The sequence below is a fragment of the Carcharhinus amblyrhynchos genome, chromosome 1 (genome assembly GCF_965287045.1).
Source record: "Carcharhinus amblyrhynchos chromosome 1, sCarAmb.v2.hapA, whole genome shotgun sequence".
Taxonomy (NCBI): Eukaryota; Metazoa; Chordata; class Chondrichthyes; order Carcharhiniformes; family Carcharhinidae; genus Carcharhinus; species Carcharhinus amblyrhynchos.
In genome coordinates this window covers 165,351,292-165,367,993 of record NC_137324.1, presented here as the reverse complement: position 1 = coordinate 165,367,993, position 16,702 = coordinate 165,351,292, and the positions used below count along the sequence as shown (strand labels likewise).

The 16,702-nt window shown below is 41.1% G+C and overlaps 1 protein-coding gene across 1 annotated transcript in view; it reads right to left on the bottom strand.

Annotated features, from left to right (window-relative positions):
• The window catches only part of stx18 (syntaxin 18), a 147,017-nt gene that overhangs the window by 27,709 nt on the left and 102,606 nt on the right, over positions 1 to 16,702 (bottom strand). Inside the window, exons 3-4 of the mRNA XM_080194928.1 lie at positions 4,291 to 4,406; positions 1,818 to 1,895 (exon numbers count right to left, since the gene is read on the bottom strand). Coding sequence (XP_080051054.1) covers positions 1,818 to 1,895; positions 4,291 to 4,406 — 194 coding nt within the window. The remainder of the gene's footprint in view (positions 1 to 1,817; positions 1,896 to 4,290; positions 4,407 to 16,702) is intronic.

Below are 16,702 nucleotides of genomic sequence, written 5' to 3'. Positions count from 1 at the left end.
ATCAAAATAAGAACCTAAACCCCCTGTAAAGTTTTTTTGCCAAAAGTCCAATTTTAATTTTGAGTGTTAATTATTTTCTGTATCGGCATGTTCTGCGTATAATGGTAAATTTGCAATTTGTCTTTTCCTTATCTATTTATTATCCTTATATTTGTGTTGTAGCTCAAACTGTGCAGTGGCTGATAGGTGTCTGTTCTAACATTTCTGAAGGTCTAAGAAATCACAAACGGGCTTGTAACACATCCAGTAACCGAAAGACAATGACATGGACTTCAGTCTGACCTCTGGGTTCATTACATCAGTAGATATTGCATGCATAAAGTTAGACTCCAGCTTGCAAGAAGAAAGAGCCCACTTTATAGGATTGCCCTTTGATGTCAAGCACGAAGAGAAGATCTGAGGTAAAAAATGAAAAATGTAACACTATTCTTTTAGTGATTTAACCTATTATGACTACCTTTTCCATACATTTCAACTGTAATTTTGCATCTACAAGCTGTCCTCAAGTCAAAATGCTGCAAGTCAGAATTGATTTTCCCCATAAGGACAGTGTTTTAAATTGGGAATTGGTTCCTAAACCAAGGATTAAAACCTAATAGAGTCATGGAATCCTACAGTGCAGGAGAAAGCTATTTGGCCCATCGGGTATCCACCAACCACAATTCCACCTAGGCCCTATCCTCATAGCCCCATGCATTTACCCTATCAAATTCTCCTGACACTAAGGGGTAACTTAGCATGGCCAATGAACTTAACCCAAACATCTTTGGAGTGTGGGAAGAAGCCGGAGCACCTGGAGGAAACCCATGCAGACACGTGGGAGAACTTGCCAACTCCACCTACAGTGACCGAAGCCAGGAATCGAACCTTGACCCCTGGCGCTGTGAGGCAGCCGTGTTAACCACTGCCACTGTACTGCCCCTTTTCACCAAAATAACCCTGAAATTTGGGCTCAATCCATAAATGTTTTAAAAAGCAATAAAATAATATTGCAAAATATAAATTTGAAGAAAAGTTTGGAAACAATGATTCACTAAGTAAAAACATGTTGGAGCAGCAACTGAGTGCCTCGAGTCAGCGAGAGGGGTAGTGCAGAATGTCAATGCACGTATGAATGAGCTTGTTCGTTGGCATGGCATCCTGATGTCAAAACCAATGTTGCAAATTTGAAAGATGGCACAATTTTATAAAATTTGTAATTCAAATAATAACACTGTCGTAACTTGAATGCCGTCAAGTCAAGGACTGCTTGTACTTTGGCTTGCATTAGTGTGTGGTCAGCACTCGCTGGCGCTGGTTTCTAGTCACTCTCTGGCAGTACGGTGGCACAGTGGTTAGCACTGCTGCCTCACAGTGCCAGGGGCACAGGTTCAAGTCTGGCCTCAGGTGATTGTCTGTGTGGAATTTGCACATTCTCCTGTGTCTGCTTGGGTTTCCTCCAGATGCTCCAGTTCCCTCCCACAGTCCAAAGATGTTGCGGGTTAGGTGGATTGGCCATGCTAAATTATCTATTAATGTCAGGGGGACTAGCAGAGTAAATACATGGGGTTATGGGGATAGGCCCTGGGTGGGATCATTGTTGATACAAGCTTGATGGGCCAAATGGCCTCCTTTTGCAGTCTAGGATTCTAAGTTTCTCTGTTACTGATTATTTTGGGTTCATGCACTCTTGATTTCATTGTAAAAATGTAGCTCACTGAAATGTACAATTATTGTCAGCATTTTAATACAGTAATACTTTACATAACCGTTTTTGCAGCGTTCCTTAAAGTCATGAAGCTTTCCACTTTACTGATCAAAATATAGATAAAACTTACTTTTCAAATAAATATCGAGCAAATCCAATACATGTTCCCTGTGCTCCTTCACTTGGGGAGAAACCACATTCTTGGTTGCTGTAATGGAGATAACAGGTCTTTAATGCAAAAACTATCCACAATGTTGTGCCATATTAATCACATGGACTAACTATCATATTGAAAAATACTGTATGCAGCGTAAGAGCCACTTAACAAGAACCCTTCATCAGGATCTCCCAAATCCTTCATTTTATACGTAGAGGAATGGACAGAAAACCAATACAACATTCCTTCATAAATTATTTCAACTATTTCCCATGGATTTGACATCTACAGTCAGCTATAAAGACACAAAGCCCGATTCGCCGACCTCGCCTGTATCTGGGGTTCTTTGGTCCTGCTGATGGGAACGGAGTTTTGGCCGAGCGTCAAATTCTCCATTCTCACTGGCAGTGCTGGGACGTGACTGGGAGAATTCTGGCCAGAATCAGTACAAATTACAAGCGAGGGAGTGAAAACCAGTGTTTGTCAATGGCTGTGTGGCTTGGCAGGATGACAAGGAGAACTAAGACAGTTTCAGTTACTCCAGTTGTGGTCAGAATGGACAGTGAGTTTGACCAGGGTGACCTTCGTACTGATGAAGTAATGCCTGTTTGCGTGCTGCTGTCTATTTTTAAATGAGTATAAGAGTTGGCTCAATTAACCTCGATGAGACGCCCCTGACTCCAGAAAGGATTCATAATACACGTACATCAGGTTGAGAATGGGTCCTCAAAAAAACCCCCCACAATTACATGGTGGCTGAAAGGGTTAAAAATCACACAAACTGCAAGCTGAACCTCAGTCACACATGGAAAGCTCTGTGCAAATGACAGATTTTGATTAAACTAAGCCCAGATAAGGCTCAAGGTCTATCTAATGGAATGACGCGCAGCTGCAGTTCATATGTGCCCACTGGAACAAGGAACAATAAAGAGGGAGGTTGAGATACCATTGGTCAGGGATGTAGCTATAATTTATTGATGATATAAAATGCACAAGTTTTAATTGGACATTATATCCTGACGTATGCATGAGGTAACCATAACTATGGTTGGACAGAGATAACGCCAACTCTTCTTTAGGTTTATGCTAATTACTTGTAATCCATGTTGAGACTTTAATTACCTTTGTATTTCTGAATTTTCACTCTGAATGCCCTCAATGGACGTTCAGGGTCCTGCAGTTGGCTATAGTAAAGTCCTTCTTGGAACCACTCTGTTACGTTGTTTGGCTACTTGAGGGGAATGAGAGTTTTTAAAATACAACACGAAAAGCATTGTAACAGCCCTTGACAGTGGCCAACTAGATCCAAAAACAGCTTGTGTGACAAAGGGAAAAATAATACTTTCCTGATGCTGGAAAACAATTACAATGTTGGACAGTATGTTGGAGTCACATACAGGCCAGACCAGATAAGGGCAGCAGGTTCTTCCTTAAAGAACATTACAAAGCAGATGGGTTTTTATGACAATCGTTTCATGGCCATTAGACTTTTAATTTCATTTTTCTAAAAATTGTAATTGGTAGGATTTGAACCCAGGTCCCCAACCTTGGGTCTCTAGGTTACTAGTCCAGTGATTATACCACTACACCACTGCCGCCCATGAAGAGAACAAAGACTAGCAAATTCTTAGAAGTTTGAATTTATCAATGCAATTTGAGGCCTCTCTCATACTTCTGGCTCTTCTTGCTTTCAATTTTAATTTCCCCCAAAACCCCTACAAAACTCTTTCCTCACTAAACTAATAGTGAGATAGCATTGGAAATTGTTCTCGGAACTTCTGATAGAAACAGCAGCCAATAGAAACTTCAGACAGATGTCTGGTGTGAAAAACTATTTGCCCTTTAAGATGTTTTGTTAACAAACCACTGACACACTATTGTGTCATGCATTCTACCTCAGATACTTAACCATGGGAGGACAGGTCCTGCAAAGTTCCTTCACCTTCCCTGCACCTCTCTAAAAAATATTTTGGGCCATCCAATAAAACTAACAACCTGTAATAAGCTCACCATCAGTTAACTTGTTCTAAACGTTTCTGGTGGCACGATGGCACAGTTGTTAGCAATACTGCTTCACTGTGCCAGGGACCCGGGTTCAATTCCGGCCTTGGCCACTGTCTGTGTGGAGTTTGCACTTTCTCCCCGTGTCCGTGTGGGTTTCCTCAGGGTGCTCTGGTTTCTTCTCACAGTCTAAAGATGCACGGGTTAGGTTGATTGGCCATGCTAAAATTGATCCTAGTGTCAGGGGGATTAGCAGGGTAAATGTGTGGGATTACGCGAATCGGGCCTGTGTGCGTGGGATTATGGTAGGTACAGACTCAATGGTCTGAATGGCCCCTCTGGGATTCTATGAATTCCAGCTGTATATTTACAGGAGTTGGGCTTTTCAGCCAATTTATCAAAAGGCTTTGAAAATTTTAAGCTTCACACTTTTTGATCTTTTTACCTTCTGCCCTCAGCTGATGGATGGCATCAGAGCACGTCCTCATAAAAATCTGGGCATCTTGATCAATCTGGTCACGTTCCATGTCTGTCATGCTAGAATATTCTGACATTACAAAACTGTGAAAAGGAGCAAGCAAATAATGTCACAAGGCAGATTTTACAAGTGGAAGTGAAAAACCAATTGGAGGTTCACTGTAACATTTCAAATGAGCGTATCAAACATATACAAGTGGACCTATAATACACAACACTGGAAAAACAATACAGAAAATCAAGTAGGAAATGACAGTCAAGTGTTTAGTCATCTGAAGACCTATTATTTTAGTTCAGTCATTGCGATCACACACAATATTTAATCGATTATAGTCTGAATAGCCAATGTACGGTTTGAGCTTTGGACAGTATTTTAAGAACATAGACTTCACAGAGATTTCCCAGTTAGATTGTCAGATTTGTGATAGCCATCTAGAAATACTTAGTCCTATAACATGGCTGGGTGAGTAAGCCATTGTAGCACAATAATCATTTGGAAATGTAAAAAATTGTATTGAATTTAGCACAAACTTGCACTAAGATCACTGGAGCAATTTCAAGATCGCAATCCATTAATTATACCTTTGGATTATGTCACGGCAATCAACAATGCCCCACAGACATGGTAGAGAACACACAGCCAACAGAATTATGGTAATGCTGTTACATAGCCACATTTTAACCTTCTGCCCTTGGGGAAGTAGAATGATGAAATCAATGTTTGACTTTCGTCGTAAACATTTTGGAGCTCTTATAGAAAGAGATTCCCTTCTTGATGTGTTTACTAACACAAACAAGGGAGCACTGCTAAAGCTGAAGAAAATTTAATACAGTTTTATTGAGAATATACCTAAAGAATTACTGTCATTTCTCTGTAAGGATATATTGGCCTTGGAGGGACTGCAGAGGAGGTTCACTAGGCTGATATCAGAGATGAGGGGGTTGGCCTATGAAGAGAGACTAAATAGACTGGGTCTGTACTCATTGGAGTTTAGAAGGATGAGGGGGGGATCTTATAGAGACGTACAAGATAATGAAGGGGTTGGATAGGGTAGAGGTAGAGAGATTCTTCCCGCTTAGAAAGAATAGCAGGACTAGAGGACACAGCCTCAAGGGGCGGGCGGGGGGGTGGGGGGTGGTGGTGGAGGAAGGAAGAGAGGGTTTAGATCAGAGTTGAGGAGGAACTTCTTCACTCAAAGGGTGGTGAATCTCTGGAATTCTCTGCCCGTTGAAGTGGTGGCGGCTACCTCGCTAAATATATTTAAATCACAGGTAGATAGGTTTCTGATAGACAGGGGAATTAAGGGTTATGGGGAGAAAGTGGGAAAGTGGGACTGATCCACTTCAGATCAGCCATGATCTTATTGAATGGCGGGGCAGGCTCAAAGGGCTAGATGGCCTACTCCTGCTCCTATTTCTTATGTTCTTAAATTTACATTCCACAAGCATCCCTACATAAAACATAACATCTTGGGACATAAAGTACAATATAGCATGACTATAATTCAACTAATATGTGCAAATAAAATGCACACATTACAGACTAGGGTTGTATGCTTTTAGGCACAATATACTGATTGTGTAGTCAGAAAGACTCTGCGAAATCTATCAATAATACTTCATTGCTTTATGCTGTGATTCAGCAATTTTGAATGTTCTCCTGTTATGGTTCAGGTCAGAAACTCCAAAGTGTTTTACGGAACCCACCTGAATCATACGTTTTGCACCTTGAATTTAGATAGGGTAAGCATGATATGCTTCAACTCAGGTACAATTCAAATGACCCACTAGGGAGCTTTTCTCAAACAAAGTTTATTTAAGAATATAGTTAACGTATGGAAAGAAAATTAGCAATTAACTTTTATCAATTACAAACAAAAACAAAATAACCATGATAATGTATAACCCTTAACAAATATATCTAAGATGTTCCAATCAAACAAAACTTCCTTTAAATAAAAAACCTTTCCACAGGTTTAACAAAGCAAAGACTAATGGAATTGAGTCCCTCAGTTGGAGAACTGAAAATCCTAACTTCTCAGCCTCGTAACTGCTAACCTCTGGATTCACTCAGAACAGTTTGAAGTCAGAAAAGTTTCCCAGAATACGAGGGAGACACTCTGGTAAAGCTACGAACAGCAGATTCTCTACTCCAGGAAGGCAAGAAGCTTTACTTTCAGCTCACCAGCAAAATTTCTAAAACTAGGGAGGGGAGAGAAAGAGACAGAGAGAGGGGGAGATAGAGAGAGAGAGAGAAACAGAGAAAGAGATAGAGACAGAAAGAGATAAAGACACTGCTTTCAGTTTAATGTCCCTTCTCAAACTAATTCTGCAGTCAGCCCAAAGCAGAAAATGAAACCTTAAAATCATTAGAAAGAAAAAAATAACTGTTTAGAACATATGAACAATTGTTCCTCTGAATAATGCAGGGACAAAACACAACCCAGAGTAAAAATAAACAAACCCCATTTAAGCCACTGAAGGAGCAATAAAAAGGTTTCTATAAACAACTCAGTATCACTGATAGCTGTGGGGAACATGATTTTAAAAACCCATCTCATAAAGGTACACTAACGCCACACTGCGCTGTTACAGAATTTTGCAGCATGCATGCAGCTGTGGAAAACATTGCTTCAAGCATCAGTTGCAAGTATTTAACATTTCTTCATGGGATATAGCTAAGACTGGCAATGGCTGCATTTATTGTCTATCCCTAGATGTTCTGTGATGGTGGGTCTTTGTCTTGATCTCATGGGCATAGAGTTCCAGGCAGTAATTTCCTCCCTTTTACACCAATGAGGGAGTGGGAGTTAATGACCTGATAAGGAGGATGTGCAACTTGAAAGGGAACTTGTAGGTGATGATGTTCCCATGATGAACTTGTCCTTCTCAGTGTTGGGTGTTACAACATATCACAACATTAAAAAAGCAAGAAAGGCTTTAAAACCTAACATTTTTGTATTATGGCCCAAAGAATTAAGTTCAGAACGGGGTACAAAATACACATGTTTTTTCTTCATGATCAAAAATCCTACATGCTGACTACAGGTTAGGAAAATCTGTTCTAATCAGTCACTGTCACAATTCAGCTAAGCTAGTCTTCCTTATTAGCTGCTTCTGCTGAAGACGTGCATCTCCTCACACAGAGGTTTTTCACAACATTCTACTGATAGATACTACAACAGCTAGCAGCCACTGAGGTTGCTTAGCCCTTTCAGGTGTAACTGCTTACTGCAATACACTTTTAGCACTGTTCAGCCATGACTCATGATGTGGAGATGCCAGTATTGGACTGGAGTAATCACAGTACGAAGTTTCACAACATCAGGTAAAGTTCAACAGGTTTATTTGGTAGCACAAGCTTCTTCTTCAGGTGACTGAAGAGTTGTGTTCACAAACAGATCATATATAGATACAGACTCAATTTACAAGATAATAGTTGGAATTCAAGTCTTTACAGGTACAAACAATGTGAGTGGAGGGAGGGTTAAGTACAGGTTAAAGAGATGTGAATTGTCTCCAGACAGGACAGTTGGTGAGATTTTGCAAGTCCAGGCAAGTCGTGGGAGTTACAGGTAGTGTGACATGAACCCAAGATCCTGGTTGAGGCCGTCCTCACACATGCAGAACTTGGCTATCAGTTTTTGCTCGGCGATTCTGCGTTGTCGTGTGTCGTGAAGGCCGCCTTGGAACGCTTACCCGAACAGGCAGGGTTGCCATATATGGTATGGCACAGTCAATTCCTGATCGTTCCTTGGTTACGGAGATATCGCACGGCTTCCTAGACTGTACAGCACTGAGCTCCCCAACGCTGAGAAGAACCATATGAACGGAGCCTCGGCACAGCACTGAAACACGTAGAAACCAGGTTTTTTTCAAAAAGGAAAAGTAAAAATCATGGATTGGGTGGCAGGAAGGAACTCTGGAATGCAATCTGACCGGTCTGAGGTATTGGAAATCCAGTCCTCTTCCGTGATTTTGTTTTTTGGCAGACTCGATGGAAATGTGGAAAAATGGCAATCAGATGTACCGGGGAATGTCGTTGGTGATTTTTACACCACTTTCAAATCCCCAGAGCCTTTTCTTTGTACTTTCAAAAAAGGTTTTATCCTCAAAAATCATATCTCTGGTCCGGAATTCTTTAAACGTTGCAAATGTGAGTTCAAAACTTAAAAAAAAATTCCAAGAATTTTGAATGAGATTTTCCAGTGAAATGAATGTGGGTTTTACCTCAATATTGATCGATTAGCGACTCAGCAACAAGTGCTAGTTCACCTCGATGCCTTTCTCCTTTAATTCTTTTATTTCCAAGAATTTTTTTTTTTGGCAGAATCTTTCTCAAAGGAGTAAAATGGATTAAAAATTGCTGCTGCTGATGACTGTGTGAATTGAGAACTGTGATAACTGCAGCTGGAGCAGGTTAGTGCTGTGATATCACCAGGGGGAAGAGAGGGAGTGGTGGACAGTTGCAGTCCACATGGACCGCACAGGCGACGACCAACCCCCCTCCCCTGGCCGCCTTCAATGTCGTCCTGGATGCGGCACGGTGGCACAGAGGTTAGCAATGCTGCCCCACAGTGTTAGGGACCCGGGTTTGATTCCTGGCTTCAGGTCACTGTCTGTGGAGTCTGCACATTCTCCGCATGTCAGCATGGGTTTCCTTTGAGTGCTCCGGTTTCCACCCACAGTCCAAAGATGTGTGGGTTAAGTGGATCGACCATACTAAATTGCCCCTTAGTGTGGGGGGGGACTAGCATAGGGTCTGGATGGGCTTGTGGTCAGTATAGACTCGATGGGCCGAATGGCCACCTTCTGCATTGTAGGGATTCTACTTAGCTGTAATCATGCCAATTGAATGCTGGTCACTTACCTGTTCAGTACCATGCATTGTGGGTGGTAGGGCAGGGGAAAATCGGGACTATTGGAAAAACTATTACCTTGTGAATCAGTGAGGAAGGTGGGAGAAAGGCGTGTGAGGGGCTGGTTTGACCTCTGAATGCACTGCTGCCTCACAGTGCCAAGGACCTGGGTTTGATTCCCAGCTTGGGTCACTCTGCGGAGCCTGCATGTTCTCCCCGTGTCTGTGAGGGTTTCCTCCCACAGTCCAAAAATGTGCGGGTAAGGTGGATTGGCCATGCTAAATTGCCCCTTAGGGTAAATGCATAAGGTTATGGGGAGAGGGCCTGGGTGGGTTGTGGTCGGTGCAGAATCGATGGGCCAAATGGCCTCCTCCTGCACTGTAGGGATTCTATGATTTGTCTGGTCCGAAGGCTGAATGCCCCTGACTGCTGAAGTGTTCCTCTACAGGAAGAGAACACTCCTGCATAATTCAGAGCTCTGAGATTAGAAGTGCCCCCTCTGAGCTGAACCAGAACATTATGATACATTTCATTCTGCCTTTCTTAATTAATTTTTCATGTACAGTAAGTTTTCCATTCAAAAAAGTAATCAATTCAATGTACTTCCAGTACCCACTCAAGCCAGCTTTCCAGTAGTCTGTTCATGAACACTGATTGCACCAATGTTGATGATCTTCCTTCATCACTTTAGTTCCTGCATTCTGCTTTCACTGTGCATTGTAACTATGTTGATATTCTAATGTTCTGGTATCATTCTCATAGTTTTTAAAGGACGCCTCTTACAAGAAACTTGATATAATATATTTCTTAAAGGTACAGTATCACCGGCATCTCCACATCATGATATTCATATCATAGCACAGACCATTGTGATGATACTGTGCCTTTAAGAAATGTATTTATATCAAGTTTCTTGTAAGAGGCAGTGCTTTGATGCACGGAGTCAATTTGTTAGGGTAAAAAAAACATGCAGCTCCATACTGAGACTGCAGGTTAATAACTCATTTTAGCTAATGGTGTGTTTGTCTAAACATAGTTAATACATTTGTGTTAACTTGGTTTTTCCCCTGGGGGTTTCAGAGTAGAGTGATTGACAGGGACTGAGTCATGTGCTAATAGGAAGAGCTAAGTTTGCAGGGAAGATGTACAGTTTCTCTTTCATTTTTAAAAATAATCAGCATTCTGCCTCTCTCTCCAGAAGTGCTCTGAGAACTCTAGGACTGATAACCTAAGTACAAGCACATAAGCCCGTGTTTTGCTAACTGATTTTGAAGAGGGGTTTTCAGTCTGTAAGATGAGTATTGCTTGAATTGGAACTCATAGGGATAGGTTAGCAATTAAGAATACTATCTGGTCATGCTTAAATATTGTTCAATTGTTAAACATTTAGCTAATTCATTTGTTATAATTAAACTATGTTGTTGAATAAAGTTTGGTTTGGTAAAAGCTTCCCATTTGTCAGTAAAATCGTGCCTGGAGTGAAACATCCTATCTTCACATTAATGCCAAAATAGAAAACTGTTGGTGTCTAGTCCGATTTCAGAATATAGTTCGGGGTTTCTGATCTCATACCCTCACACCATAATATCACACGGCTAATCATACAAACACTATGTTACATCAACTTTAAAATACAATATTACAGAGATTAAACTGGAGACAGCTGGAAACTCAGTTTACATTACAAAGATACAACTTATTGTAGAGCTTTCAAAGCGTTGACAGGCTGTTGACACCTTTGAGATTCTCATCAGCATTTAAGCTGAAGTTCTTCACATTCACTAACTCGAAAAAATATTCACAAAGCAGCTGTGTACACTTAACAATGGAGTTTAGGGATCTTTTGAATGGATTAATAAACTTTTAAAGGGTTTATATTAGTTCTAACGGGTCAAAACCTTTCTTCAGTCTGATTCTCAGTCTGACATCACAGATTATTCTTCAGCAGATGCTGGACTGGGAAGCCAATGTGCTGTCACTTTCTCTATATCCCTTTATAACCTGGTAAAGTATTTCATATCATTTCTGCATCTAAAGCATCTTATATGAATTAAATCTTTTATTACTATACATTAGAAAGGTTTGATTATAACAGCAGGAATTTATAGTACCTTTAACGCAGTAAAGTATCTAATTAAAGGAGCGTTATCAAACAAAATTTGACATTGAGTGAGAGAAGGATATGATGAGGACAGATTACCAATAATTTGGTCGTGGGAGCATTTCAAATAGAAAGAAGGAAAGCAATCAAAAATCACGGTAGCTTAATGCCAGAATTGGAGGAGCTCAAATGTTTCAGAGAATTGTAAGCCTAGAGAAGATTAGACATAGAGGCAGCAAGGAGAGAGGGGTCATGGAGGGATTTGAAAGCAAGGATGAGAATTGTAGAATCAAAGTGTTATTTCATCAGAAGCCAGTGATGGTGGGTGAATGGGACTTAGTGTGAGTTGGGTCATGGGCAGCAGAATTTTAGATTAACTCAAGTTTACAGAGGGTAGAAAATGGGAGATTAGTTAGGATAGCATTGGAATGGTCCCCATAGAGGGGTAATAGAGGTAACAAAGACATGGAAGAACTTCAGCAGCAGATGAGCTATGGCAGAGACAAAGCCAGGGGATGTTTTGGAAGTGGATGAATACAGTCTCAGTGATGGCACAGATATGGAGTCAGAAACCCATCTTGGTGTCAAATAGGTTCCACCTCAAGATGCAGTCAGTGGAGAGGCAATTGAGTTTGTGGTAGGGATTGAAAAAAAATGGCTTTGGCCTTCTTGATATTTAAATGGAGAAAAGTTCTGTTCATTCAGAACTGAACGTTACATAAACATTGACAATTTAAAGATGGTGAAGGGATCGAAAGAGATGGTGCTGAGGTAGATCTGGTGCAGTACATGTTGAGACTGCAATGCGTCTTCTGATAATGTCACAGGGTTAGAACGTGCATGAGCAACAGGAGGGAATCCTTGGGGCAGGATCACAGGTAATGGTGTGGGAGCAGGAAGGGATTGATCGCAGATAATTCTCTGGCTATGGTTTGATGGATATGAAGGGGTGGCACAGTGTTTAGCACTGCTGCCTCACAATGTTGGGGAACCAGAGTTGATTCCCAGCTTGGGTCACTGTCTGTGTGAAGTTTGCACAATCTCCTTGTGTCTGTGTGGGGTTTTCTCCGGGTGCTCCGGTTTTTCCTCATATTCCAAAGATGTGTGGGTTACATGGATTGCCAAACTGAATTGTCTCAGGGGGACTAGCAGGGTAAATGCATGAGGTTATGGGGATAGGGCTTGGGTGCGATTGTGGTCACTGCAGACTCAGTGGGCCCAATGGCCTCCTTCTGCACTGTAGGATTCTATGATTCTCTGATTCTTTGAATGGGTATGAATGGAACCAGGCAACAGCAATCCCAAATAGTTGAATGATGGAGTAGACATGTTGGAGGAGGATGATTTAGTAAATTGCGTCAAAGGCTTCAGGCAGTTCGAGAAGAATGAGGAGGGATAGTTTTGCTTTGTCATAGTCACATGACTTTGATCAGAGCCAACTCAGTACTGTGGTGGGGTTGGAAACATGATTGAAGGGATTTAAACCTGGAATTCCAGGAATGATGGAACTGGATTTGAAAGACAACACATTCAATAGCTTTATAGAGGAAAGGAGAGTTGGTGATGGGGTGGTATTTTGCAAGGATGGGGGGAAATCGAGGGCTGTTACGTTTTTCGATGAGAGAGATGATGACAGCAGATTTGCAGAAGGACAGTGCCTGAGGACAGCAATATCAGTTAACATGAGAAATAATAGTCAATATGACCGCTATCACACATCTTTTTGTAGCCTGCACTGTCACATTTTGCTTGTGCTATGATAAAAATAATCTTCTTACTTTGAAAACTGTAGAAAGAGGTTAAGATTTTTGAGAGAGTGGGAGCCTGCATGAGAAAGAACGTGAACTTTCAATCGCGTCTGCTGATTATCCCCTCTGATTTCACTCCCTGACAAAAAGATGCTTCTGTCTACACCACTATATTAAGATCATTCTCCAAACTTAAAGCATCAGGCTTAAAACTAGCGACCCAGCATGTCATCATTCATCATTTCTTGACTAACTGGTGCGATACAGTTCTGCTTTATGGCTTTGGGTGCTATGAACACCAACATATGCCTTGGTATCGATAAATATTAAGCAGTGAATCTGTCTCAAAAAGAATAAGAAAAATATAACAGAGCTACTGCACTTAGCATATGATGTTGACAACACTTCCATAAAGTAAACCTCAACCTGGACTAGTGGGTGGGGTATATGAAAGCAGCTGAATGGAATTAAGCAAGAATAATGTATTCTTGAGAGTTTATGATTAACTGAGTTTCTGCAACCTGAAGCCAAAGTTGTACCAGTCTCTACGTTTTGCTATAATTGCAGAGATCCAAGGAAAATCCTTATTACTGACAAACCTGACCGATTGATGTTTTATCCCTGCTAAAAAGAAAGAAAAGGTTTTCTTACAGTTATACCAAAGCAATCATTAGAGATGCTCTGTGCAGTCAGCTGGACAGGGCAGAAGTTATTAAAGACTTCTGGCATGACTGCTGAAAATGGTCGTATGTCCCAATCTGTTATTCTTTTGAGAAGTTTGCTATGTTGATGGATGAAGGTAGCCCAATCAACAATGTATGCATGGCCACTCCACAAGTTTTTATCAAATATTTCATTTGAAAGTGCCTATTGGGACCAGAGGGCAGATTATAGATTGGATAAAGATTGTACTCTTGTAGGAAGCCCATTGTTATTTTTGGTATTGGTTCTAATATGTAGAGCAATTTCTAGTCATAGTTCCACAGGAAAGACTTATGGACTGTCCTTCTTCGCTACTTAAATTAATAGAAGGAAAGAGCTTACATTTACGTAGAATATTCCACATCCTCACAGCCAATTAAATACTTTTTGAATTTAATCAATCCAATATGTAGGGAAACCCAGTAACAAGGTCCCCCAAGTCTCAGTGAGACAGACAACCAGTCAACTGACCTTAAAGATGTTAGTTGAAGGATACATGTTGGTAGGGAAGAACATCAATAACTCTGATATCCATCCAAAGGGGCAGCTCAAGTACTCTTCTGAAAGACAGCACCTTTGACAGTGCAGCACTGCTTCAGTATCAGCCTAAATTATATGTTGAACTATCTGGAGCGGGGTTTTGACTCATGACCTAACTCAGATGAAGAGTGCTACCAATGAACCATATTAATATGAATGAAGGCTTCGGTGAAACTATATAAAAGTTTGCGGGTGACATAAGATTTATGCCAGCATTAGAAAAAAAGAGTGCTCCAATCCAATCTAAGTGCGGTATGAAGAAATGGGCCCATACCTGACAGATGACATTAACTGTAGTGTTACGGTGGTGGGTGAGAACTGAGGATCAATGATGTTTGGTTAAAATCTGATTGCGTGGGATAAACAATGGAATTTTATCCATCCAGCAGTATTACATACTTTGTGTAACCACTGTCTTTCGAGAAATTGAGAGGTTGCAAGCAAAACAATAACAAAGGAAAATGAAATCTGGTTAATCTCAATATGTACGAATAAGCCTTTGAGAGTGTTACTCTGGTAACAATAGTTCTAATTATCGCTGCTGAATTTTATTTTGGTTTAATTTGTTTTAAAAAAATGTCCCTAGTTTCCCTCCCCTTTAAATTTGTTAACTTTTCTAAATAACTATGTTAACTCAAATTTTATAGCTTTTGGATTTCAATTTGCTCCTTTTCTAAAAGACCTGCTGGTTTGAAGTCACCATGTTCTCAGAATAAGAGGGTGCAGATAGTGTAGCCGGAACATTATCGGGGCAGGCAAGGCTCATAGAACCGAATTCTCCGTTGACCTCAAGCAGGATTTTACGAGCCTCGCCCAAGTGAGGTTGTAAAATCCCGGCTTGTGAGTCCAAAGTAGAACAACGGGTGAAAGATTGTTTAATTGAGTCCTGAAAATGGGTTAGTAAAATTGCCTTTTTACTTTAGTGCTACCATGCAGCAGTACGCTAACCTGCAATGTCCTTTAAACAGGAACATCTCAATAGTTCAACTGTAATTTCAGTGAATGTTGTCAAAGCTTTATGCTACATACACAGGATGAAGGGCAAGATCTAGATCTACGACATTTCATATGTTAGTAGATCTAGAAATCATAAATGGTACCTGTTTAGGGGTCTGATCTACATTTCTACTTAACATATCTTAATCACATTTTTATAATCAACAATGTCAATTTCCAGTGATGATTTCCAATAAGACATGACTGCTAATTCGATAAAAGCAAAATATTGCTAAAAAAAGACATATATTGTCAATGCCTTTCATCTTGCACCCACCAGGTCAATTTACAAGAACATCAAATGTAGAGGGAAAAACAATTTATACTTCATGAGAAAAGGGTGCTGATTGGTTGATGAGTGGACTTTAATTGGTAGAGGAGTTGCCATGGAGAGTGTACCAGTTAACTGATGACTGACAGCTAACAGCCCAGCTTTGTTTAAATTCAAACAGGCTGAATCTGATTGGTCAAGACATTGCTATGGGGAACGAACCAGAGAATGGCTGTCACCTATTTTGTTTTGTTAAAACAGATGCAATGTGTGTTCATATTCTTCCTGTTTGCAAAGAACAGGGTCCTGTGTATGTAGCATAAAGCTTTGACAACATGCATTCTGCTTCAGCATCACTCAAGTTCTGTACTACCAAGTGACTAAAAGCAAAGTACTGCAGATGGAGTTCAATTTAGACAAAGGCAAGGTGATGCATTTTGGTAGACTGAACCAGAGCAGAATTTACTCAGTTAATGGTAGCACGTTGAGGCGAGTTACAGAACAAAGAGATTTAGGGATACATGTTCATAGCTCCTTTGCTGATGACACCAAGATTGGTGGAACGGCAAATTGCACGGAGGGTGTGGAGAGTCTGCAGAAGGATCTAGATAGGATGGGCGAATGGGCCAGGAACTGGCAAATGGAATTTAATGTTGGCAAGTGCGAGGTGGTCCACTTTGGTAGGAATAATGGTAGGACTATTACTTACGTGGCGAAAAACTGCAGCAGGCGACGGTGCAGAGGGACCTCGGGGTCCTTGTGCATGAGTCGCAAAAACCCAGCCTGCAGGTGGTCAGGAAGGCTAATGGGATGCTGGCCTTCATAGCGAGGGGGATTGAATATAAAAGTAGGGAGGTCTTGCTGCAGCTGTATAGGGCATTGGTGAGGCCGCAGCTGGAGTACCGTGTGCAGTTTTGGTCGCCACACTTATGCAAGGATATTTTGGCCTTGGAGGGAGTGCAGAGGAGGTTTACTAGGCTGATACCGGAGTTGAGGGGGTTGAGCTATGAGGAGAGGCTGAATAAACTAGGCTTGCACTCGTTACGAGTTTAGAAGAATGAGGGGAGATCTCATTGAGACATATAAGATGATGAATGGGATGGATAGGATAGAGGTGGAGAGACTTTTCCCACTCAGAAAGGACAGTAGGACTAAGGGGCACA